The following is a 26,886-nucleotide window of genomic DNA, read 5'->3' on the forward strand; positions in this document are numbered from 1 at the left end:
CCTCCATAACCATCAGATTCAATTTCTTCAGCACTAGGTTGCATAGCTAGAAAGACTTTTCTATCCAAAGTTAGTTACATGAAACAACAAAGTGGGAAAATTAATTTGCAACAAGTTACTACAATGCCACAATAGCTAAAGGCCCAACTGCCTGAAGATACTCAAAATTTGACTGGAAAAGGCCCTGAGCAACCTGACTAAGTCTGTCCTACTTGGAGCAGGAGTCTGAACAGATTACATCCTAAGATCACTTTCAGCATGCTGGGAAAGAGGGAAGACTAGAAGCCCACTATAAAGAACATTAAAAGACAACTCAATATGTTAAGCTAGTGTCTGACCCAATGTATATTGATAAGGTACTTATTTCAACCAGCAATCTAAAAAATGTTAGCACTATCTACTAGCCCACCTGCCTTTAATTCTCCATACCTTGTAACTACTAAGCATGTGCACTGTTGCTTAGATACAAACATAAAATCAAGGATTTTTTTTTATGTTGTAGATATCACCTGGATAAGAGGTCATAATGCTTCACACAGTTCATTTACCAAACTCCTCTCTAGTGTGCTTTTACTATTTTTTTACTCAGATGAATACAAGAAGCTCTGTTTAAGCCAGAACTCCATTGTGCAGAAGCACATCACCTTAAAGGCAGCTGAGACAATACACCACATAACCTGACACCCAACAGTTAATAACTTTCTACTTATAAGTAGTGTAACAAGCACTACCAGTTCAAGAGTTCTCCTAAATTTATCAGAGAACAAGCACTGAGATTGGCTTTCACCATTCCAGATTCCCTGCACATTGAAGTTCTTCCTAGAAAAAAGGATGAAGACTCAGGAGGAGTGTGGAGAGGACTGACACACGACTACAGTGACTGAAATGTCAACATACAAGCAACTACAGCTCAAAGTAACTTCTCTGGGTGCCACTTTTTTTTTATACGTTAAACTACTTGTTCTGAAGCTCTTTACTGAGAAGTTCAATATATCTTATCCTGAATATAAACTCAGAATATAATCACTCAAATTTTAGCCTCATGCCTTTAACTCATCTCAGAGACACACAGCTCTAAGTCTCCCCTTGAACAAATAAATTCAAATGCTTTCTACACATCCAATTTTGAATATGTTCATGATTTTGTGTCTAGGATTAATCAGTGACTTTTGAGCTAGCTTTCTCAAACCAAAAGCTTTGTTCCCTGTATTAGTAGAAATGTTTAGGAAAAAAAAATGTTTTAAAAGAGCTGACAATAATACTTATTAGTTATTTACTCTTAAAATATTGCCACAGCCTCTACTAAGTACCTAATCTAGATTCCTTAAAAACCAACCCAGGCTGACACCTTCAGGCTGATTTCACTGGACAGCTATTGCCTACCAAGATATCATTCCCACTAAACTTACAGAGCCCTCAAAACCTCCTTCAGTCACAGACTTCTTGTCTCCTCTTCTAAAGCAGCTCTGCACTGGGCAAAAAGCCCTGCACTGCCTGCCTGGGGTCTCTACCACTCACATCTCCACCCAGATGGGCAAAGTGACAAAGAATTGTTCCTTTTCTTCCTTCAAGTTTTTCAAACACTATCCCACAGTTTATATACACCCCAAGATGCAGAAGACACCATCAGTAATTGCTTCAATATATAGCCCTAACTACAGTATTACGCAGCCTACTCCTTTGCAGAAGTCTTGTGCCTACCATTGTTTTTTCAGACAACACGAGCTATAGCTCTGCAGGCCAGGGGATCACCTCCTTCTTTATTAACAAGAGATGTACACTATAAATAGAAACAAGATCTGATAAATACTTGTACTTGGCATATACAGTGTATAACTTGCTTATATTTTGTAGTACTGGGAGAAGTCAGAAGCCTAAGACAAAATACGACCATGGAGCATCACCTGTACTTCCATGTGAACAATACTGCAAAGACAGGAACCATCTCTTCAGTATGACAGATAACTCTTTTCCATCTCCTTTCTATTATTTGAGAAACAGACATTTGCAAAAAAAAAAAAAAAATCAAATTATTTGTTATTCTCTTATTTGCAAACAGCATTCATCTCAAGTAATATTAAAGCGGAAAATTTGCAAATTGCTACCTAATGTATTAGTCACATAAGGAGAATACATACTATAGACATCAGCTTGATGCTTCAGTGTTTAAGAGATGTACAAGGCTCTTTGACCCTTTTTTGAAGGCCAATAACTAATTCTGCAATATGTACAAAGGTAAATATTTAAATGCTGTTACTGTAAAACCAAAAATGTTTATGGATAAAGCTGGGAAACTATGCACGAAGTAGAAAACACGGAGACTATTCTTGTACAGCTTTGTACAAGGAAACCTAGGACATGAGTTTTAGCTAGAATATATAGATTTTCTACGGTTTGTTTCTATGAATTTCTATGATTCAATGGAATTCAATGATTCTATGAATTAAATGGTTGAATTTTGTGGCAGTTGTGTTACGTCTCAAAGGAACAGCACTCCACAATCCCATCTACGACACACAGTTATAACCAAAGTCAGTATGAACTCAGTTTGTTCTTCTGAAGTCCACCATCTGTTTTGCATTTTTTCCCCACCATAATATAACTTTCCTCCACAACTACTGGCCTGATGATTTGTCCTATTAAAAAAAATATCAAAAACTGAAGTTCATATTGTTCCCCAGCAGATTCAATTTACATCCCATATGGGTTACCACGAAGATGCTCCTTATCCCTTCAGTTTCCTTTAAACAAGAGACTTTTACATTTTATTCCATGCCAAAATACAAAAGTCAAAAACTAATACAAACTTCTTGCTAACAAAGGATTTTGAAAACTAACTACTGTATAAAGCTAAACAAAAGCAAGATTTGTATTATTTAATAAAACTACTGAAGGAAAAATGTGCAAAGAGAAAGCATAAGAGGAGGTTCTGTGATTCACAGGAGAAATAAAACCAGTCATTTAGGGAAAAATCTAACATTAATGACTGCAAAGTCACAAAGCTGAGCCCTGGAACCAGGCAAGGAGAAAACTGGAAGCTTTCCTGCTGGTAAGCAAGAAGTTATTTATAAGAAGCTCCATAAGAATCCGTTCCCATGTGAAGATTGTCACAAGGTTCAATTTCTGTAAAGACATCACTTGCACACCAGCTTCAACTGTGTGTGACTTGCATTCTTTATGGACATTATTTTAGCTTTAAGGACTCTAATACGAATTATCTAACATCTGCAGTCCAGTAGAAAAAATATCTAAAAATCCCTGCAGGTATTATATTCATCTTTTTCTGTTCATACCCAAGTAATGATTTGAAATGCACATTCAACAGCAGCAAACTCCAAATTATATAGTTCTGAAATAGACATAAATAGTGTATATACCCATTTTTTTCCAAGTTAAAACTTTAAAATTTGGAGGGAAAAATCTCTGATTTTAGAATCAGAAAACACAAAGGAAAACAGCTCCTTTTACCTAGAAAAGGATGAGTGAAATGGACGGCTATGTTTTCATTCTTACTTTTATTAAATCTTTATTAACTTTCATAAACCTTGCATACTTCAGTTTTTAACTGTCCTGAGTTATTTCCCATCACAACCTTAAAACTACAAGCATCCCCAAAGAACTGACAGAAATTAAATCAAACTTCTGCTGCTCCAATCAGAAGGATCTTTCATACGTCCTTCTCAGCTCAGTGAAGAAATGGTTTTATTTTAGAAAGCAAACAAACAAAACTCTTCAGCCAAAAAGGCTGTAAGTAAAAAGCTGAAATTAGGCATTTAAGCATCCCTTGGTGAGAAGCAGCTAGTAAGTGCTTGGCAAAGCTTCATTTACATTTCTCTGTAGATATTAAGATTTCTGGTGACTAATTTCCTGTGCAGGTTTAATAATATTTTGTAAAGATCTCTTCATTACAACTCTGACTCTTGGGGTTTGTTTTTTTTTCTTTTTTTAATACTGTAGGATTAGACTTTATGGAGCATAGGTACAGGAGCTAAGGTGTCTCCATACTCACTTTTAACCTGAAGTGACTTTGCTGCATACAATGTGCTGGAAGCCCCAGTGTCCCTCTGTGACTCAGGAGCACACCCAACCCAAGTCTCTAGAGAACAGCACCCCCTCCCCTATGGAACACCTGAGAGAGCATCATCTACCCTGTAAACCTTCTATGCAGCTTGGACAAAATTCCAGTTACAGTTCCTATGTACCAATCTTTCTCATCCCAAAATGAGAAAAACAAAGAAGGACTAAGCTTTAGTTTTACTGAGAATACACTACTCATATCTTGTAGCATTATCCACAGGGAAACATAGTTATAGGAACTTAAAACATTAATAGCTCTGCAAGAAGCACTGGAAGTTTGGTTGACTACAGTTAGTTTTTTAAGCCAACTTCACATGTTGAGACTACCCTTTTTTTAAAGTGTTTTAAATCATATTTTAACTGGAGATGAGTTAAGGATTACAAGTGTATGTTAAAAAACAATTAAATATTTGTCACACACTACTTGATATCAGTTTATAATCATCAACATCCTTCCATCAAGCTCCACATTCTGGTAGTCACTGCAACGCTGACTGGTGAATACAGAATATATCAAACCTAATTTTGCATACAAAAAAAGTTTTGCATACAGAGTAACTTTTAATTAGAAGTATCTCTGCTGTGCAGAGAACATGTAACATACTTGTATGTATATGTTTGTATCTATATAGTCCCTGTAATAATGAACAATGTAATACTGTGAACTAAGCATACTGTGAACTAAATTTTTAAAAATGCAAGTAACAACTGACCAAGAATTTAACCTGTAAAATATGATGGTGAGAACAATCTTTGTCTCTCATAATTACATTTTTCAAGACCATGCAGGTACTAAATAAAAAACCACAACCAAAACCCTCAAATCAACCACACCAAAAAACCCAGAAAACCCCACAGGACAGGATTTGTATGCTGTGCATCATAGGCACCAGGTTTTCTTGAACTGCGCTTTTAAATATCAAAACTTTTCTGTTATCTAGAAGTCTTTCTATGTTGTTGTTAAGGCTATTTGAAGCTTTTTTTCTAGTAGAAGATGGATACTTCTTAGACTTATCACAGGAAAGCTGGGGATGGAATTTTTACAAGGGCATGGAGTGACAGGACAAGGGGTAATGGCTTTAAACTGGAAGAGAGTTGATTTAGGTTAGACATTGGGAAGAAATTCTTTAGTATGAGGGTGGCAAGACACTGGAACAGGTTGGCAAGGGAAATTGTGGCTGCCCCCTCCCTGGAAATGTTCAAGGCCAGGCTGGATGGGGCTCTGAGCAACCTGGAATAGTTGGATGTATCCCTGCCCATGCAGAGGGGTTGGAACTAGATGATATTTAAGGTCCCTTCAAGCACAGCAACTTCAAAATTATTCTGTTGACTGAGCTAAGAATTTATTTCATAACAGAAAATAGTACATAATTTGTTCAAAATAAAGCTGATTAGTTTTCTTGACTTTAATTAAGTTCTATATATAATTTAAAACATGGAGTATTTACCTATAACTTTCAAGAATTATACACAAAGAATTATAGACAAGGAAACAAATTCAGATCTTACAGTTACCTCAGTATTCTTACTACTCTGTGCAATGTAAGGAGAGAGACAAAAATAGCATAATTCTGAACAGAAAGCCCCTAGTCTCTAAACTGGGGAAGCTGAACCTACTGCACATACCATGTCAAAACCAAAATTGTAACAGATGAGCACACACAATCCTAAAAAAACCCCACAGTGCTCTAAGCCCAGCACCTGCCTATGCACCTACACTACTTGGAACTCAGCACCATTTCTCTGAGCAATTATGTCTGCATCCTCACATTTCAGGTAGCTGTATGGGGTTGCCATGCTTAAATGGGACACAAGCAATCCCACACAACAGCACTGTCTGACCTCCAGCCTGACAGTTTCTCCATTTATCACCACCCTGCATTCCCAGGCTCTTTTTTCCAGGCTCTTGGAGGACAGGACACTGTTTCAATAGCCGTAGTTAAGAGAGTAACTGGGATCTCCCACAGCAACAGTGGATGTAAATATCCTGTTGGTAACAATAAGCACCAGGAAGGATTTCCATTCCTGTTTTACTTTTACATTATGGTTCCATGCACCTTCTTCCAAGCAGCCCGATCATGAGCAAGCAGCTGGCATTCAGTTGCTTTTCCCCATGAAACTGGTGGTGCCAAGGCAGTCTGAATTTTGGGATTCCACCCTGACTGCCTGTTATCCAAGGTGCATCACATTAAGTCTACCTCTCACAGATCTCCAGCAATGCCAAAGCAATCACTTGCTGGCCCAGAACCATATGAAGGAGCAAACTGGAGAAGATAATTGAAGCCTGCTGCTCCTTGAGCACTGAGGCCTTCCTCACACCAAGGACAGAGCTGTGCAAGGTGCTCAGGACCTTCCCACAGAAATCAGTGTGCCAGAGACACCACCACCTATCACAACCATGTACAATTTTACTTTACTGTAATGATTTCCTCAAAGGGGCAGCATGCATAGCTTGTTTGCTGTTGACCAAAACAATTCAAAATCCTGCCCACTTCATATACCAGGAGAGGGTTGCTTCACCACTACACAAATTCAAGAAAATCCCATCGTGCGAAGCACTTTTGCCATAAGCAAAGCAGGTCATCCAACAGACCCAGCAGGGCTGACAGCTGGGACAAGCCCAGGTCAGGGGAATCAAGTTTTGGTGCCCCAGCAGAGTATTATCAGGTTAAAACTGCTTCTTTGCAGAGGTCTCAAGGACAAAGGAATTCATTCCCACTGCATGGAATCCAGCTTTTCAAGCAGATCCAGCTGAGAGGATGCTAAAGAAGCCTGTGATCCAATCCTTATTTAGCACAAACATGGAAAGCACCAGGAGCTGTTCACAGTGCACCAGGAGCAAACACAACCCAAGTTTCTCAAATGCAGCTGTACAAGATGGCAAAGTAAGCCAAGAGAAACCTTCAGGTAGAGAAAATTCTTTCCAGCTCATGCAAACCCCACAACTGGGCAGTCTGCTCCAGTTACTCAGCAGTTCCTAGTACTTCAAAGCAGGACAGGAAAAGAGTACCTGAAAGAGTAACCACTATGATTAAGGTACAGCTTTTATAAAATGCTGTTACATTTGTAATCAAACAAAAAAAGTTTTAAAGTCACCTATTAACACTGGAAAAGCACCCCATCCACACAAAGATAACAGGTGTCTGAAGAAATGCTACACTATGAAAATTACAAGTGAAAATAGCACTAAATATAAATAAGCATCTTTGCTTTCAATAACTTCGGTAACAGTCTTCTAAATGTTAGCCTTGATGGGAAGACTGATTGAGAGAAATATTTCACATCAATAATTACATTAAGAAGAAATCTGACTTTTTTTCTAATGCTTGATTTCCAAACATTCAGTGCTACACGTTATTTTACAATGGGGCTTTCAAGCAAGATAGATATACATCCCTTATCAGAGAATGCATTTAGTTTTCAGAAGAAAAATGTAATACATTGCTTTAAAATTATCACTTCTGTGTTTTAGTTTTTAATCTCTCCTCTAAAACATCAACAGATGTGGCAACTCTGTATCCCACCTATTAAAACAGTTCTTATTTTACTATCTTTATTAATACTGATATTTTATTTTTTAAAATAATGACAAAAAATTTAAATACACAGACATCCTCCTCAAATTTCTAAATCCTTTCACAAAACAACCTCTGTCTCTCTAAGCAAATTTTATTCTTTCAGAAACATATGTTTTAATTTCTAATATATTTCAGGCATTGGTTGTTATTATGTACAGATACCCACCCGGTCCCTTCCATCTGAACTTCAGAGAGAGTCAGTTATGTTTCTTCTTAATAAATGCCTTGCCTTAAAACGCATTTTCCAAGGAACTAAATAGGAAATTCCTCAAATGTACTCCTTTTCCTGTTACATCTAGAAACGAGCATTGCCCTCTGCTGTGCCGGGTGTGGAGGTTCACCCAAACTCCAGGGCAGGATCCCTGCCCTGCTGCCCCGGGTGGACCCACAGCTGGAGTTCTGAACACAGGTTGTGTTTCTGCTCACACCACAGATGTCTGACACCCACCAGATGGTTTGAGCCCTGGGACTGTGAAGTAAAAAGGTACTAACAGAAAAATTTTCTCACATTGTGGCACACACTGCAGCCCAGTAGCAAAGCTAATGTAGCAATAACCCATTTCTACCTAAAAATGTATTTGACCAACTCCACCAATCATTAAAAAAAAAATAATTTTAGACCATTTAGTTCACAATGCACTGAAGTATGCAATTTATTCTTTATCAGTCACTTCATTCTTATATTTTCTTCAAATGTTGGTAATGTAGCTCAACAACCACTTCTCTATCCATATGAACAATAATTATCACATCCTTCCTAAAAGGGAAGGCTTCCTATTTTGTTAGGCGGGTGGCTTCAATCTGCAAATAACCTATTTCCTGTCCATTTAAAAGATTTCTTCATGCAATTCCACGGAGAAGAACAGAACTTGAAACTTGTCTTCAGTACATTTAAGAATGTAAAACTGAAATGTTGTAAAAACACAGAAGTAAAAAGCAGCAAGAAGGAAGCTGCCTGCTGTAGACAAGGTTATAGTCTACAGCTCAGAATACTTTGCTTAACATGTTGCGAACTTTTTAACAATTTTAAGTAACATTTACTTGCCTGCTCTGTAAGCTTCAGTATTTGCAAAACAGTAAAAACAGAACAGTGAACTGCAGGTGAAAAATAAAACACAAGCCCCTAAAAATTACCAAACACAGCCAAGAAGTACACCAAGCCACTACAAAAGACGATCAGCACCACACATTTGCTGCTGGGCCCCCAAAAACTTAGAAAACTGCCTAGGAAAAATACTATCATCCTTCTTGAATGATATGCATGCCAGCACACTCATTTATCTATTTTCCTGCCATTCATACAAAAATGCCACTGCCTCATGCAGTTTCAAAACTGAGGGGGAAACAGCTGACATAGGAGACCAGTGCAGAAAATCAAACCTCCATATTTTTTCTCCTAAAGAAAGAGGAACAGTAAAGACCCAAATAATATCTCTACTCTCACAGGGCATAAGCACACCAGAACCCTGACAACACTTTGCCCCTGTCTTTTTGGCAGCACTGATAAGGAACACAAGCTTTCCTCTGGCTGCAGCTCAGGTAGGAATGAGCGTGACCACATCCCTCCTGCTTCTAAGTCCAGGTCCCAGACTGGAACTGCAGTTAGGGCCACTTCACCCTCTCCTGAGGAGAGCATGGATTATTCCCCTTCGAAAGCTTTTCTCAAAAGGTCTTCTAATGCTTCGTGGTTTTCCAGCCACATCCAGTGTCTTTTCCCATGAGCATCACCCAGCTCAGGGTCGCTCCCAGTTCTGCAAAGTTTATTTATCAAATAACACACCTACTAACAATCAAAAATCAGATAAAACTGGTGAAAATGTCATTTCAAGAAAACTACACAGAATCAACAGATTCAATTGCAAATCAGCTCCCTTTCATTTTCCTTCTTCCAGTATCCCATCTTCCACTGCTAACTTGTTCTCACCAAAACTCATTTCCTCTTTGGCACACTCTTAAGAGCAAACAGTGAAGAATCATTGATTACACCTGGGTTCACAAAGTGCTGTGACAACTGGGCCAAGAACAGCATGAAAGCAGATGCATGACAACCTTACTTCACCTCATTGTTATGCTTTTAACATGACTGTGACACTGCCAAGCAAGCTACTGATCTTCCTCCTGCTGAAGTGAGAAAGTAATTGAGCAGTGTGTAGAGAAATCCAGAGCTGTAGTCCAGTACTTCATCTTACATTCCTAATTTGATTTCTGTATTGTGTTATTTACATTTGTATATACAATTCCACATGGAAATGATCTTGTGAATACTACATAACATTTGATTTAATTAAGAATCTTTAAAGGCCTGAGGAAGAAACAGAAAAAAAATTGCTTCTAGCTTCTTACTTCAACAGAAAGAAAAAAAAAAAAAGCAACACCTCAAATCCCTGAAGCAGCATTCAGCATCTTCTACAGCCAGATCAAGTGAATCCACTTTTCTGTGGACACTCCTCTTGGACAGCAATTGAGGCAGCAACCTCAGTCAGGCATATCCCTGATCTCTGCACAGGCAGCCTTGCTAGTGGGGATATTCAATGGAAAATTGTTACAGATTATTCACTATTTCCAAACAGTAAAAACAGAACAAGCGAACTGCAGGTGAAAAATAAAACACAAGCCCCTAAAATTATGCAGCGATTTGGGAAATCACATCCTAAATTCGGTAACAGAGGCATTTCTACTTCTATGCTCCTGGTACTAAACCAGCCCTGCAATATTAACTCACAGCATTAATCTCTACATCATATGGGGCACACTCCAAGTAATCCCAGCCCCCGATGTTGTTCAGCAGAACTGGACAAGCTAGAAAAAGAACCGTGACAAGGATGAAGAGGTGCAAAGAATCACTTCCTTCTGAGGAAAAGTCAGAAGTCATGGTTTCCCAGCCTAGAAGAGATATTCTGGAATACACTGCTACATACACATATTGCTTTTTTTTTTGTGATTCCCTAGAAGTCCATTAAAGGCCATTGTAACAACAGACACTAGAAGAAAATCAGCAAAAATGACGAAAATCAACAAATGCAATACCCAGAGAAGATGATCTTTTTAACAAAAGCTCCATATACATTTTACCCACTCACATTCATACTTTCCCAAGTTTCATTCATTCACATTCTCATACCCACAGGCTCACAAGAAGCACACAGCAGAGTGGTCTGGGTAGAACCATTTGAGTACAACACCAACAACAAAGGATGGACCTCTCACCACACCTCTGAGATTCATCCTGTTTGACAATGATAAACCAGGTTTTGGAAAAACCTTTTATATCCTTCAGGAATAAACAGCTGTTTACAGAGTGGTCCTTTACTCCAAAAATCTCACTTACTGCAGCCTCAATATATAGCAGACTGCTGCTTGCTACCTGTCTCCCCATGTTTGCTTCCATGATGGAGTAACAGGAAAACAAATGGCACATAAGATATGTTACAAGCCTGTTGCCCTATTCCTGTTGTTCAGAAGCAGGATCTGCTCTTGACAAATGATCTATGCTCCAGGCTTATTCACAGAATCACAGAATGTTAGAGGTTGGAAGAAACCTCCAAGATGATCCAGTTTAACCTTTGATTAACCCCATAGTCAACTACTAAACCATGTCCTTAAGGACCAGGTCCAAACACCTTTTAAATGCCTCCAGAGATGGTGACTCCACCACTGTCCTGGGCAGGACATTCCAATGTCTGACAACCCTCTCAGTGAAAAAATGTTTCATAAAATTATTAGAGCACAGGCCTTGACAAGAACATCATGATCCTCAGCTTTACTCCCAAGAACAGTGTCACAGTGTTATAGAATCACAGAACCATTCAGAGGTTAGAAAAGACCTTTAAGATCACCATGTCACATCATTATCCTAGCACCACAAAGTCCATCATTAAACCATGTCCCTAAGCACCTCATCTACACAGCTTTTAAGACCTCCAGGGATGGTGACTCCACCACTTCCCTGGGCAGCCTATTCCAGTGCTTAACAACCCTTCTAGTGAAGAAATTTTTCCAAATACCCAACCTAAACCTCCCCTAGCACAACTCAAGGCCTCTTCCTCTCATCTTACCACTTGTTACTTGGGAGAAAAGCCCAATCCTCACTTTAACCTCCTTTCAGGTGGTTGTAAAGAGTGATAAGGTCTCCCCTCAAGCCTCCTTTTCTCCAAACTAAACCACCCCAGTTCCTTCAGGTGCTCCTCACAAGGCTTGCTATGAGTTTTTGCACATTAATATACACAACCCTTTCAACCTTTGTCCTGCTGTTTCTTTTGACACCTTCATACAGGTGCCTTTCAGTGTTTCACCAGAACAGCCTCCCACTACGAATCTCTGTCCAGCGAACAGGTCTTTAATCTGAAATGCGAAAACTGTTTTAAAAGCTTTTCCACATCCTCCCTGCTAGCCTGTGAAAGCCAGAAAACCATTTTACCTGAAGGGCTGCACCTTGCATACCACACACAAAAAACTATTTGCACATTTTTCATCTTTTTGTAGGAGTATGTTAAAATTTTTTTTTTTTTAAAAAGGCATGAAAACTGTCCGCATTTCTGCTGCGCATTTGCTACACGGGGTGCAGCGGTGAGAATAGCGACAAACACACCGGAGCAGCCCGGCTGCCAGACCCGGGGGCTGCGCATGGAGCCAGTGCCTCCCCAAGGCCAAAGCGATGCCGGCGGGCAGCTCCTCGCCCGCACCCGCCAAGCGGCAGAGGACAGCGGGGGCGGCACTGCGGAGCCGTTCCTGCCCGGGCATCCGGGTCAGAACCGCCCCCGGACACCGCCCCGGCCCGGCCCCCCGCCTCGCCCTCACCTGCCGCGGGCTGGGGGCCGCCGTACCGCTGCCCGGCCGCTTCTCCGTCTGCTGCGTGAGGCTGCCAGCATCCCGCGCTTCGGCCGAGGGGGCACCGCTGCACCGCCTCACCGCCAGCCGCCAAGGCCGAGCTGCCAGCCGGGCGGCGGCCACTGCCCAGCTCGGCGCCGCCATCGTTCCCGGGGGCGTGGGGGGGAGGAGCGTCAACCCTGACCCCGCGACACGGGCGGGCGCAAGCGCCCCGGGCCCGGCTGAGGCGGGGCCGCCATCTTGGCTGAGGGACTCCCGGTTCCGCTCTGCGGGACGGCTGTGCCTCGTCCCGCCGCCCCCAGGGGCCAGGCACAGCCCGGCAGCTCTTGCTTGCCTCCTGGCAAAGCCGTCCACGGGCGTCCGCTCTGTCCCAGGCGGGCTCGGAGACGCTGTTGTGGCCGGTATGCGCCATGTGCCCCGTGACCGGGGAGGCGGGCGAGGGGAAGAAGCGAGCCCAGCGCCCCGGGGCGGTGAGGAATGGGATGCGCAGCGGCCCGGGGAGGCGGCCGGGCAGGCCGGGACTCAGGAAACTGGAAACAGGTGCAGCTTTCGAGAGGAGAACGCACTGCCCTGGAGATAAAGCTAAGATTGTGACAGGCACCCTAAGGAAACGGGCGCTGGAAGAGAGAGTGCAGGCCCAGCGATGTTGCCACTTGGACTTAAAATCTTCCTTTATAACCCAGAAAGCCTAGATAACCCTATTTGCTCTTCATTAGTTAGATAAATAAAAAACCTGTACAACAAGGATCAGATCTCCTCCCTGGAGATACTCAAGGTGAGGCTTGAGGAGGCTGAGCAACCTGATCGAGTTGAGGGAGTCCCTGCTTACTGCAGGGGGGTTGGACTGGATGACCTTTATAGGTCCCTTCCAAACTCAATTATTCTATGATTCTGTGTTCCAGAAGGGCCTGTCCTACCTGCTGTTGACCCTATGGAGGAAGAGCCCACCATCAGTTCAGCCCACCATGCCTGTCAAGAGGCTGAGGGTGCATCTCAACCCATTTTCTGAGCTTCCCAATGCAAACAGGGTGGTTTAAGTTGTCAGCCACTGCAAATCAACCTCAGCCTTCCCCTCTGTAGAAATGCCAAGCTCATCCCTGCAGATTGCCCCCTAGAACAGTAGTATATATCAGCACTGCTACTACTGTTTCAATTAGAAATAAATTTCTTACATACATAATCTTCTGTATTCACAGGACAATAATTTCCTCATATACAGGTTTTTATTAAGTTTCTCACATGTAATTAAGCATATATACTACATCTGACATGCAAACAAGGTTGTCAGGAGCCAACTTTTTTTCCATCCAGACATCTGTGGCAGTTGAAGTTTCACGGAATTCACACTGATGATTCAAAACTTGTTTCCAGTTCTAAGCACAGTGATAAAACACTTGCCAAAAGCTCTAACCACACTGACACCATGTGCCATAAGCATACAAAATACAAGAAATTTGAAGCATACATCAGATAAAGCAAGATGTAGGAGAACAGATCTTGTACGAGAGCTATGACACTGTGCACCTCTCAAAACAGATTGCTGGGGTCTTAGACAGGAATAGGTATGCGAGTGATACAGGCCTTGAACACTTAAAAAAAAGGTAAGGTATAGCAGATGTTTTTGATGGTCAGCCTATAATGGAAACAACATTAGCATTTGAGAGGAATTCTCTTGCTACCTAAAGAAGAACCACTTTCATCCTCCAGCTTGTTGTTACAGCCCATGCTTTGTTAGTGTAAATGTGTGTGAATTAAGACAAACCTATTTCACGACTGACTAGAAGTTCAGAAGAGTGTATCTTAGCCATTAACGTCATGTGCAAAAAACCAAACTGCAAAATGTTACTGTAACTGAACCCAACCGGCACTACTAGGCATCTTGCTTCCATTTGTGATGGGTCACAAGTTTCCTAGGTGGATAATCCACAGACAAAGCAGTAACTTTTAGATGTTATGTACTGCCTATCCACATCTGTTGAACAAGGAACATGCTAATAAAGCAATACGCTTCTTAACCATATGTAATGCTGCTATGAGTAACTTTACAACCTGCTGAAACAGAAGTCCTTTCTTGAGCTGGGACTGATCTTCCTACTCCAGTGTCCCAAGTAGGCAACACTTAAGATGAAATGATCACAAGGGAGGGAAGTAGCAAGCTTCAGTTTGGCAGCAGAAGTATATTCACAACGATTAAGTTGAGCAATAGTTACAGATTCAAAAGAAATTATGTATCCACGGTATATGTACAGTATAATTAACTTCTCAAAAGAGTTTTCTTCATTGCTATATTTTAAAGGTTGCCTTCAAATTACAGATAAGTCCTTCAAATGCTTGAAAGGCATAAAAATTCCCCTTCCCACATAAAACCCCAAACAACGTATTTTAGTTTCAAAAATATTTTGAACCCACAAACAAGCCTGGTATCAGTTAATCTGGTAAAACAGCTACGTGCTAAATAAAAGCACATCTGGTGGAGAGAGCGCAAAGAATGTTACAAGTGTGCTTAGTTCTTGCTTGCAGCATCTGGCAGTGGGTACAGCAGGACAGAGGCACAAATCTCAGTGGGTCTCCTCCTGTGTCTGTTCTGCAATAGTTTCTGTGGCACTGGCATTGGCAGCAGAGTTGAGAACTTCTCCAAAGTCTCCTCCAGCAGGTTTGCTTCCTCCAACTTTAGACTAGAACACAGAGAGAGCCTCAACATAAAATGGCAATTACTTGACATGCCAAATATGATTAACTGTATAAAACCAGAACTTCTGCATTAAAAAGTTTAATAACTTTTCAGCAGAGCAGCTTTTCCAGTACCTTCACAATACTCAAAAGACAAGTCTTGAGTATCATGCAGAAAACAATCACCAGCAGAATCTTAACGTAGCAGTCTCCCTTTGACTTCCAAATACACACAGCATGAAGCAACCCTGATTCCAGGGAGCCTGGAGGTTGATACACCCTCAGTTCAAAATGGGTACAGATATGCTGCCCTCCCAGACTTGAGGCTTTCAAAGAGCCAGAGAACCTTGAAAAGTTTTCAGTCTCAACAGCAATTCTTGAGCTCTTCAGTGAAGCATAGCAACTATTTTGCTTTCTCCAGGAAAGGTATTTGCCTGCTACTTTCCTCTATTGCATATATCCTGTGATATGGCAGACGTGTTAATGCCAATTAGTTTGCCTAATTCCCCATGCTATCGCTCATGTGGTTTTCATCCAACCCAGTGTTCTCACAAAAACTGGTTCCAGTTACATGTATTAGTTATTTTTTAAAGTGATTTTTTTATCTGGAGAAGCTATTAATGTGTGGTTCTGGCACTTTAGGCTTTGATGAGCACATTTTAAATTAAGGTAGATAGACCTTGTCACTTTTGTACCAAAATAAGAGAAACCTCACAAGCTATGCTCCTGTGTAGAATACCAGTCCTTATGAAGTTATTGTAGTAAAAGCTTAGAGCATTTTGGGTATGTAATACCAGCTGTTAGTACTTCTAGTTAAAGGCATCCTCTTCTAAGAGGTGCAGGAAGCCCATTTTTTACTTTCAAATCATTAGGCAGAGAAACCATTTCCACAATACTTAGCAAGATGTCATCTAAGCACCGTCAACAGTTTACTCATAAATAAAACACAGGCTACCCAGAGTCCACTTCAGTCTTCTCTCCACATCCACGCTTCCACAATCACCAAGGCATTTTAGTAATGCTTACCTTTAAGCTTTCAACTTTTTCCTCAAAGGATTTGAAAGTAGGAGAATTTCTATGAAAATACAAAAACAGAACCACAGAATTAAAAACCTATCTGGTTACTTTATAAATACCAGAAAACAGACAGACAGTTGTTTCTTCCAATGTCAACAGAAATTTCTTTTCTTTGGGGCTCTTTCTTTGTTTTAAAAGGGCAGTCTAAAAGTCGTTTAGATCTCCCCAAGTACTACAAAACTAAAATTCAAACACACTCAAGTTGCAGCTCATTTGTATCCTTGGCAATGCTTTTACTAGGCTCAGCAAAAGGATCTTTCATCACGACATGGAAGGGATAACTAGCAGGTATTTTAAGTTTAGCTTATTATTCCCAGTGATTTCAAACATGTTCTGGTTTAAAAGATTTGTTTTATAAGTCATCACTTATGATGACTTACAAAAAGATTTGTTTTAGTCATCACTTCTGGATAGCCTAGTACATTATTGCTGAAGAAAGCTTTAGAGTGGCTCTAAGCCATTAGAGTTTTTTCATCACAGGAAAACAAGTTTAATTTAATAGGCTATGTGTTCCATTAGCAAAACATTGTTTGCAGTGGCATTTTCTAGGAACATGTTAAATTTAAGGGAAACTGCCCCTTGCCTTTTAGGTGCTGGAGACAGCTACGATTACAAATCATTTTCCTGCATATGAAGAGCCAGACAGCTTGGGATTTTCAGTGCTGATGGTCAGTGTATTATTTATTAGGGTTTGAAGAGTGACTTAATGCTCTGACTATCTGTCACTGCATTATGAAAATTTGTGCAATGGCTTGTACACCTGTTTCTGCCTTTAGGCAGGATAGAAAATGCTTGACTACAGTGGACCAGGACTGAGGATTCTTAGCAGTCTAAAAAAATAAATAAATTATATATATAAGATGGAAGACAGGAGGTTTTTTCAAAAAGAAATGTTAAGTTTCCTTTACTCCTTTGCTTGGTATTTGTGTAGGTTACCCACATTTAGCAGCACTCTTTCATTTGGGAAAGCACACAGGGACATATATATATATCTCAAACCAGACTCTCTCAGGAGATGGAGGGACACAGTGGCAAGCAAGAGCAGAGAAAAGGCAAGCACTCCCAGTCAGCAAAGGACTTTTTGAGAAACCACCTTCATTGCTCTAAAACAGATGCCAAGCTATTGCCTTTTAAACTTGGAACCATTTAGTAGCATTACATTTCTAATGGGCAGGGAAACTGTTATAGTTCTCCAAACAGCAGAAAAGTGCACTTGGTCACATTTCAGATGTGTGACAACCATTACCATAAAGCAGAAAAAGAAACCAAATTTTATACTCTATATGAGTACAGGAAACATTACAACATTACAAAGCTAGGTGAGGGGCTTTTTATTGTTCTTTTCTTTTAAATCTACTTTAGTTGACTGAAGTTCAATTTTACTTGATTTCACACATGAAAATAAATAAACCCAACCATACATTACCTCATAATAGGCATGCTAATTGAATGTTGTATGGAGCGTATACTAAATGCCAGCATTAAGAGAAAAGAAAGCAAGAAGTTAGTTTAAGTGATAGACTGAGAACAAATTGGCTTAGAAAGCTGACTTCTGGACACTATCTCTGGAGAAGAGCAAAACAGCCTTCTACAGTCTTACACAGTAACTGCTTGGTTTTGTTTTTTAAGTTGCTTAGCCATGCACACACACACACACACACACACCCCAATAAAACAGAGCAAAAGCTGCAACAACTTTTTTCCTTTTTAGAAAGGATCCAGTGCCATGCTTGTTAGTATTTATTTTGCTTAGCTGCAACAGTCTGTTTACTCATTAAGTTTCACAAGCAATGAGAATCATACTGCAATTGGTTTTGAGAATATCAAGTAGCAAGTGAACATTCAGGAGTCCTACCAATTAGCTCATCTTCCTACTGAAAGAGTTATAGCTCATCAATATAAATTATCTAGCAAGAGCAGTCACATCAACCTATATTCAAGGTCAGGCTTATGCTGGGGACAGGGTCCTAATCTCAACCCTGTTCTGAAATTCACAGAGGACTTCTGTAATGTGACAGTGTTGCTGTACAGTTACTGTTTGTTGAGTGACAACACACACCTAATCCTAGAAGATAACCAGGTATAGGTTAAGGAGCTCCCAAAATAACTTTAAGACCATCTGGAATCTAATTTAATTCCATATTCTAGAAAATCACAGTTTACTCTTAACACAAACAAGTCTTGAATGTTTCTTGTCAAATACCACAACAGTAAGTTAGAAAAAATTATCATCACAGCTTTTCCTAACTATAATTGGAATGTCAAATTTTGACTGGGCTTTATGTTGTCTTTTAATCAAGACTTTCAGACAACTGATTGGTGGGTGGTGCAAATCTCCCACATTTGATGCACCTTTAAAACTCCACTTAATATTTCAGCATAATGGAAGATACATTCCAAGAAGCAAAAAGGTTACATATTCATTGCAGAATAAGTTGTAAGAGAATCTTTCAGGAGGTTCATCAATAGAATACAGCGATAGGAAAAAAATCTCCATTTGCAAAATGTTCCCTTCTGGATCCATTAAGGTGCACAACAGAAGGTTGGTTTGAAGGTACTGGAAACCAGATATGAAAAGGCCCAACACTGTCATAGCACACATCAGTAATGGCCTTGTTTCATTCCCTTCACAAGCCCCAGTTCTGCTGGTTTTGATCTTCATGGATGGTTTGGCTTCCACAAGCTCTTCCAGAGCACATAGGAGCTGATCATCTTCTGGATCTCTGTGATGTGGATTACCCCAAGTCCTGGCCTTACTGTGTGCCCAGTTTTAATGCAGAACTAGGCTGACACTAACTGGTTCTCTTTGGTCATGCTCAGCTACTTCCCCTCATACTGCAAGAAGTTTATGGGTAAAGAGTGTGAAAGTTACCTTCTTAGTCCTAGATTTATTTACGATCTGTAGATTCTGCTCACACTGAAAAGCACCTATCTATGGTGCACTGCAGATCTTTTAGAAGGTGTCTAGGGAAGTTTAGTTTAATCACATAGAGATCATTTAATGGAAGAGCTTTTTGTACATTTGTGAAGGATTTACTTGCTGTTGTACAATACACATATACTGAGTGTCCATTTTGTAAAGTGTCACCGTAAAATGGTATAGAGTTTTAGCATAGTGCAGAAGAGAACTGAATTAGATACATCCAGTTGATGCTTTAACATCAAATCACCTTTTCTTCAAGTAGTGCAAATAAACATAATTAAGCCCTTGAAAAGTTTTATAAAGAAAACTTGTATTTCTTTTTATAAAGGACTGAATACCACATCAGAGCACTCACTCAACCAGGACATTGAGTTGGGCAGTTTTAAGAAGCCCTTTTGTACAGTACTCACAAGCAAACCCGCTAACTTTTTAAAAAAAAACAAACTAAAAAAGAGATACAATAAGTTGCTCTCCTGATTTCCACATATTGTGTAGTGCATTAAAAGCTTGATTACCATTTACATGATTATTTTTACAGCTACTACAGTGCCTCACGTTTTGAAAATGCACAAGGAGGTATGCCAGAGTCCCTACCTGGAAAATGTGACTGCATAGGCACTGGTTCCTTGCTTTGGATATTAGTTAAGTTACCAGATGATATATTGATAAGTCATGATATTTATGAGTCTATGATCATAACAGATTTCCAAAGCAAGTGAAGAAAGTTATTCTCCTATCTCAGAACAGGGCAAAGAGAAGGACCTCTGCTCTACAATTTGAATGCAGTGCAAGAGGAGCTGAGTGGAAAGTCATGACTGCTCAGGAATTTTGCAGAACATTACATCTTGGTAGTCTCCTGTTTTGCACATAATACTGATGTTGCCCACACAAGGTTGGCTCATTGAAAATCCAAGACAATCTTATAAGGAAAATGAAGGTGTTAAATCAGACCTAAAAAGGAATCAAGTTTATTTTCAGCATAACAAAAAGCAAACAAACACAAAAAGGAAGCAACAATACACTGACTTCACACTCTTAAGTCCTCTCTCTTCCACTCTAATTTTGTACTTTCCAAGTTCACAGCTCCACCAAATGCCTTACTCCCTTTCACAACTCCCTCCAAAATTACTCTGCAGTGCAAGAATGGAATCATGCACGTGGTAGCTGCTGCACAGAACGTGGAAACAGTCCAACACAGAAGAAGTCAAACCATTACATCTGTGAAGTCCCTAAGCTAAAACAGTACAAGAAAAGCAAAACCACAATGAAGAAGCCACCTAAGAGTTTAAAAATAAAAATGTGCCTGCATATTCAGTACTTGTTTGAGCTGTATTTGTATCAGGTGCATCAGTTCATAATTCCAGGAAAGAACCTGGGCATCTAAAACTTTCTCCAAAGTAGTCACATAACCCTGAGACCTGAATTCACTGGTTGAATCCACGATGAACTTGATACTCATGAAAGCAAAAAACTCAAGTGTTTCTAATCTCCATTCAAGTGCAACTAAGATCTTGAACAGCACTAATTCTTCTCATCTTCATTTTTTTAAACCCAACTGTTCCTGAATTTATAACTATACCTTGAATTTTCACTGCCATGATTCTCCCCAGGATGCACACCAACAGTGTGGACTCCTCTGGCCATATTACATTCCCTCCCAGTGGCACCATTTCTGATACAGAGCACTCAACATCCACTTAGTCACTAACAATTCATCAGGACACTCTTATTTTGAGGTATTAAATTCCTGAAGTGAGCTACAATGTGTGCTTATCTTTATAAGTAGTCTAATAGTAGTAGGGGAGCACTATAGCCCAAAGGAAGAAAGGAGAACCTTGTGAAGTGAGCTGCTGAGCTCTGCATCAGAAAGGTATAGAGACATTTTCTAGGCTCATTTTGTCTTACTGATGCTAAGGGGGAGGGAGGTATTTCAGACAGGCTGCTGCTATTCTTAGACTTTAGCAAACTAAGCTCACTTCAGTGTGAGTTCTGGTAGCACCCTATGCCACTGCCCATCTCCTCCCCAGGCATTCATTGCCCCTGGAGCTATAGCTCACAGTCAGATCCCAAGCTCTATATAGAGATCCTACAGATGCCCTTAGCTACTTGGTGGGAAAGTAAAGAAAAGATGAAGACTCAAGAGGTGTACATAGATGAGATGAGAGGCAATGGACAGAAGTTGCTACACAGGAATTCCAGCTATTGACGACTTAACATTGATTATTTGCTTAGACTGAGCAGATAAAAGGCAATGCAGACAAGGTAGCTAAATACTCTGTCTGGAGTCACTAAAGTAAATCTGCTCATAAGCACTGTTTCACTGGACAAACTATGAACAGAGATGCAAAAATCATTTCAAATTTAAACTCCAGTGATTTGATTAGAGTCACAATGCTAAACAATGGTAATGGACACAAAAAAGGAAAAATTTCTACTTTCTCAGGGCATAGACACTGTACAGACAAGGAGAAGGAGGAATTCTGCATGCCATTGACCTCAAAACCATGTCCTGTCTGTTCAGAAAAAAACCTTTCAGAATCATTTTAACAGATTTCTTTCTTACAAGGAAGAGAAACTAGCTGATTGTTGAGCATTCTTGACATTACATGTTCTAGGATAGTTACCAGGTGAGCATGAAGAAACATCTTCCCTGACATTAAGAGAGCTTCAGTTTTATATTAACTAACACTGGAGAAAAAAAGAAATTACCTTTTACAGAGAAAACTTAAAAGATTTTAATGGAGACAATCTGGCTACATGCTTAGTTTCACAAAAAATTCTTGAGCCCACCTTACCTAAAGGAATGTGAAAATGCCTGTAGTCTGCACAATGCCAGAGTAAGCATTAAAGAAAGAAAGGAAGTTCTGATAAATCTAAAGAAAAATATTTAATTGTGTATCTACAGCTCAAAATGCTTTCTCAGTAGACTTCAAAAAGCAAGAAAGAGGTTAATGGCAGCACTTTGAAACAGAGGGCTGATTTTATTACACTGGTTTCCAATGTAGTGTGAATTTTTATTTGTCCAATAATTGAAAAATAAGTTTGATTAACTATTCACAACAAGTTATAAGCAGAGATGAGTAGCTGCATATGTTCCAGTAGTAAAAATTATATAATCAAAGAATTTTAAGCTAAGGATATGATTGTATTTTTGCACGCAGCTCACAATGGAGCTTAAAATGGCCAAATTTACCTAATTTGCATGAAGGGCTGTGTCATTTGACAAAAAGTCTAAATATGTTGTATGCCAGTATTTAAGAAATAAAAAGTGCCAATAGTCTGTTAAAAAGGTAATAAAACCAAGCCACTGCTATAAGGTAGAACAACTTACAAAGAAATAAAACATAAAAGTATACACACACAAGACATTAAAAAAACAAACAAAAAAACAAACAAAAACCCAAAACAAACACCAACAAACAAACCACAAGCAGTTAAAGACATTAGTTGCTTAAATGTAGCATTCTAAAAGCTGAGAAAGTCAGAGAACAGAAAGAACAATGCTGTGGGCAGATATGCTGCCACCTCCAACCTTACCAGAAAAATAAGAGTAGCAGTGGAGGTAAAAGCTTACATTACTTCTCTTGCATATATAAAATACACACTACAGAACTCTTCTGCATCACTGAGGACATACAAGCAGATTTTGCAGCATCACTCATTACTCCCAAACCAGACACTTAACAGTTCTTGATAGACTTTTAGGAATGCTGGCTGTGCTAACTGCTTAAATCATAAATGCAACTACTTGGGAAAAGCTAAAGAAACCTACCTGACATCCTCAAACTTCTTGGTTATGACTGAACCAACAGATGAAAATGCAGCAGAAGCCTTCTGGCCAGCCTGAGACAGTGTTTCTGAGGTCCTCTTGTATCTGTGTTCAAAAAAGATTAAGTTTGTAGTTATTTTAATAGGAAACCTCTGGTGTGTGTAAATTTGTATGGACAAGCTACTTAAGAGATTATTTATCACTGCAGTCTCTTCTGGCTACACCATCGCTGCGACCTCAGATTTCACATCAGGTTCACAAATATGCACCTACTGCCCCACCTCCAGAACAGACACTCCCTGATTTTGTAGGACTTTAAAAAAAAAAAAAAAAAAACCCACAAAAAATATGCAACCAAAAAACAAACAAACAAACAAAACCCACCAAAAACAGAAACACAAAAACCTAAGAAAAACACCAGGCAGACATCCTGAAGAAAAGAGGTCTGTTTCTTAGTGCCAAGCATCTAAGATCTTGTACTAAATGGTTTTATCAATAAACTTCACCATGAAATTTTTGAGATACATCCTGTTACATTCTGCATAGTCACTAATCACAGAAAGCAGTTTGCTCTAGACCTGAAGCTAAAACTTGTTTGGCAAGAACATTTACTGTGAATTTGCATTCCTTCTGCATGATCTTAGTTTAGAACGACTTTTCAAATTAGAAAAGAAGAGGATTTTGTCAGATGTAGGACACCTTGGAATCTCAGTAATATATCTCAGGTAAAGTATCTCAGGTCTGTCAGAAAAAGTGTATGAATTGCCCATATTATGGTCAAATCATTCTTATTTTGCACGAGCACTATTTCCTAATAGTGACATTCTTGAAAGAGATCTATGATGATTTATCCACAGATTTTAGTGCAACTTAACTTTGTGTTATCTAACTCTTCTCATTTCACAAGAACAGAGATGATATAAGAACTACATAGTTTTCAGCTCAAAGTTCAGAAGAGCATTATCATGAACTGGTACATACGCTGTGGTTGATGTAACATCTTGCCAGCCTTTGGTGATGTTCTGCTTTAGTTCCTGTAATGAGTTAATTCCCAGCTTTCTCTTTATTTCTGCCAGATGCTTCTCTTTGGCAGCTAGCACCTGTGAGAGTGTCTGGATTTCCTCTTCTACCTGTGGCAGGAGAGTTGATGAGATCAGTAATGGGAGGGCTAACGAGTTTTTAACACAGTTGTCTAAATGCGAAAAGGGAAATCCAACATAGTCTACAACAAGACTTAATGAGACAATAATCTACCTGCAGCTTGCTCTATTACTGGAATAGACACAAAAAAGTTTGTAACTAAAACACTGCATATTTAGAAATCATTACCTTTACACATCATTAACTTATGTGGAGCTTGAAGATTAGTCTGGCCTGGGACACTTGCCAAACCTGTATTCTCCTTCCACATCAGAAGAAGTATCAATGTATGACTAGTGTCAGAAAGCTCAAAGCATGTCTGCACCATACCCAAGTTTTGTTTTCTTGCTTGAACAGAAAGATTCTTTAGTGGCTTAAGCCAGCAACTGCAAGCTGGATCCAGACACAGAAGTGCTCTCCAGAGAACGGAGTGGAAATCGTAGCAGACTGATCAGTTAACAAAACAACCAAAAAAACACCACTACAAAAATGCAGCACCTGTTCAGCAAGTATTGAAAACTATTGTTTGTATACTTCCCTCTACACAGATGGTCACTTAAGCCTCTCAACAGCACCATGACCAGACCACGATCAGAGATGTCAAAACAGTTGTAGAATGCCATTCTGTGGGCTGTACAGATATGGCAGAGACACTAAGGCCCTAGATACAAAGGTGAAGGAATACATCCAACCCTACTTCCTCATCCAGACCTCACTCACCACCCTACTTGAGTGTCAGGCTGCCCACTCATTTAAGCTCCCTGGAGGAAATACCAACATCTTCAATGCACCTTTGTTCTGGATACCTGTCTGAAGTCCAGCATGATAACACCCTAGCAGGATCAGATTTCATTACCACCTTCAGCTGGTGAGTTTGCCATGAAATAATAACCAAGACTACCAGAACTGGTACTATATTAAATGTGCTTATTTCATAGTTAATCTTCACCTGACAATTCTAGGCTTATTCACTAGTGTCTTTTATTAGGGTTCTAAAGTCACAGAGAGCTACAAAAGAAAAAAGACTAGCAACTCAATAAAGTTTGATTTGATAACTTTTAAAATACATGTATCAGGCTTGAATATTTGACTGTCTTTTAAACAGCCTTTACCTGGCTGTTAAAAAAAAAATTCTGCTATATCAACTATGGACAAGACCAGTTACATGGTTAGCCATTAGCAAAACGGGACCTACATGGATATTACTGTGAAGCAGGAAAACAAGAGCTTTAGTTACTCTACACTATCTGAGACAATACTTGATTTTGGCTTCCAAACGTGTTCTCTTTGACAATTTATTTACCCCCCTTCTCACTTCTAGGAAAACGAAGGGTCAGGCATTTATGCATCTTGGTTTAAGATCTGTACACTCAGCACTTCTGGCTTAATTCTACATAGCTAGAACTGGATGTTCTTTTCTCCTCAATGCCTTCCCTTTCCCTCCCCAGAACACATGGGAGTGCCCTGCACAGCTTTAGATACTCACTGAATAAATATGCAAAGCATTAACATTCAAAGACAGCATTATCCTAGATTTTCATTCGCAAAACCAGTTTAAGAGCTATTTTCAAGAGATTTACCTTAGCAAGCTCTTTTCTTAGCTCATCCTGTTCTTCTTCTGAGAGTGTTTCTGCCATACCAACTGAAGCAGCAGCATCCTCTCCAACCTCAGGTATAGAGTCACTTCTCAGCAGCCCTAGAGGTGAATAAAACATTAAAAGTCAGATCATCAGGTGTCTGCCCAGATAGCAGCTAAGATTAATATACAGCACTTTTGTGCCAGTGCATCAGGAAAACATGAGAGGACAACAAAGTCATGGTCCCTGAGTCCCTAACTATGATGTCTAGGAAACCAGAGGCATTTTACTGGCTGTTTCATTCTATCAACTTGTATTAAAGCTCAGTATGATTGCAACTGTGGATAGAATAGGAGACTGGAAACAGACAACAATTTGCTGGGACAGAATTCTACAATAATTCTTCTGTTCAGAGAAACTGCAGTTTTAAGAGCTGCAGAATCCATTTCTGTGAGGACAAAAGGGGTAAGGTGCTCTGGTATGCAGGTTTCTGTAGTGACCAAGAGCAGTTTGAACCATGCAGGTGCAGTGGGCTGGGAGTGGTGAAGCCCAGAGCAGCTGACCCAAGCTGGCCAACCCATATATTCCATACCATAAACATCCTCCTGACTACAAATTTACAGGGGTGATTTTTATTCCTCTACCATGGCTGCCTTCTCAAGAAGGTCCTGTCCATCTCATTGGCATCCCATGCCTGAGGTCTACTCTGCTCACCATGACTATCAGGATCCCCCTGGAGCTGCTGTGCTGGCAGGGTTGAGCATCAGCCTACACTGCTGGATGTATACAGCTTGTCACTGCTATCTGGGGCTGAGTATAACTTTGTATCTTGTTAGCATACGGGTTAAGATTCGTTTGTTATTATTATTCTTTTAAATATGTTTTCACTTTAACGCACAGGTCTTCTTTACTTTTCCCAACTCCCCACCTGGCAGGGCTGGTGATAGAGCAATATCCAAACCAGGACAAGGTGCCCCATGGACAGAATCCAAGGCACGGAACCCTAAATCACAACCAGTCCTTCCTACACAACCCCTGCCCAGGAACCCTCTGCTCTCTTTTACTTACGCAGCACAGAAATTCTGGAAGTGCTGTAGGAGCTCAAGACCAACTCAGAGCAAGAAGCTCCTTCCCTACTCTCTACATCAGATCATGGCAACAAGCAAGCTCAGCAACAGCAGAGAAAAAGGTTACACTGCAAATACAAACCCTTCCCCTGTAACCCGGCTCAGCTCCTACGGACTAGGA

The 26,886-nt window shown here is 40.1% G+C and overlaps 1 protein-coding gene across 9 annotated transcripts in view; it reads right to left on the reverse strand.

Moving 5' to 3' along the window:
• TPD52 (tumor protein D52) overlaps nucleotides 1-26,886 on the reverse strand; it is a 149,777-nt gene that overhangs the window by 66,712 nt on the left and 56,179 nt on the right. For 4 of the 9 annotated variants that reach the window (XM_071737832.1, XM_071737835.1, XM_071737831.1 and 1 more), the window contains 7 exons: nucleotides 25,642-25,757; nucleotides 23,903-24,051; nucleotides 22,925-23,026; nucleotides 21,948-21,974; nucleotides 17,656-17,697; nucleotides 16,179-16,227; nucleotides 13,698-15,157 (listed from right to left, as the gene is read on the reverse strand). In XM_071737832.1, the coding sequence (XP_071593933.1) occupies nucleotides 15,041-15,157; nucleotides 16,179-16,227; nucleotides 17,656-17,697; nucleotides 21,948-21,974; nucleotides 22,925-23,026; nucleotides 23,903-24,051; nucleotides 25,642-25,757 (602 nt within the window). In that variant the 3' untranslated portion in view covers nucleotides 13,698-15,040. Of the gene's footprint in view, nucleotides 1-12,452; nucleotides 15,158-16,178; nucleotides 16,228-17,655; nucleotides 17,698-21,947; nucleotides 21,975-22,924; nucleotides 23,027-23,902; nucleotides 24,052-25,641; nucleotides 25,758-26,886 lie in introns of those variants that run through there. The other 5 variants (XM_071737833.1, XM_071737828.1, XM_071737834.1 and 2 more) reach the window with 3 other exon arrangements.

Source organism: Heliangelus exortis, chromosome 2, assembly GCF_036169615.1.
Source record: "Heliangelus exortis chromosome 2, bHelExo1.hap1, whole genome shotgun sequence".
NCBI classification, from domain to species: domain Eukaryota; kingdom Metazoa; phylum Chordata; class Aves; order Apodiformes; family Trochilidae; genus Heliangelus; species Heliangelus exortis.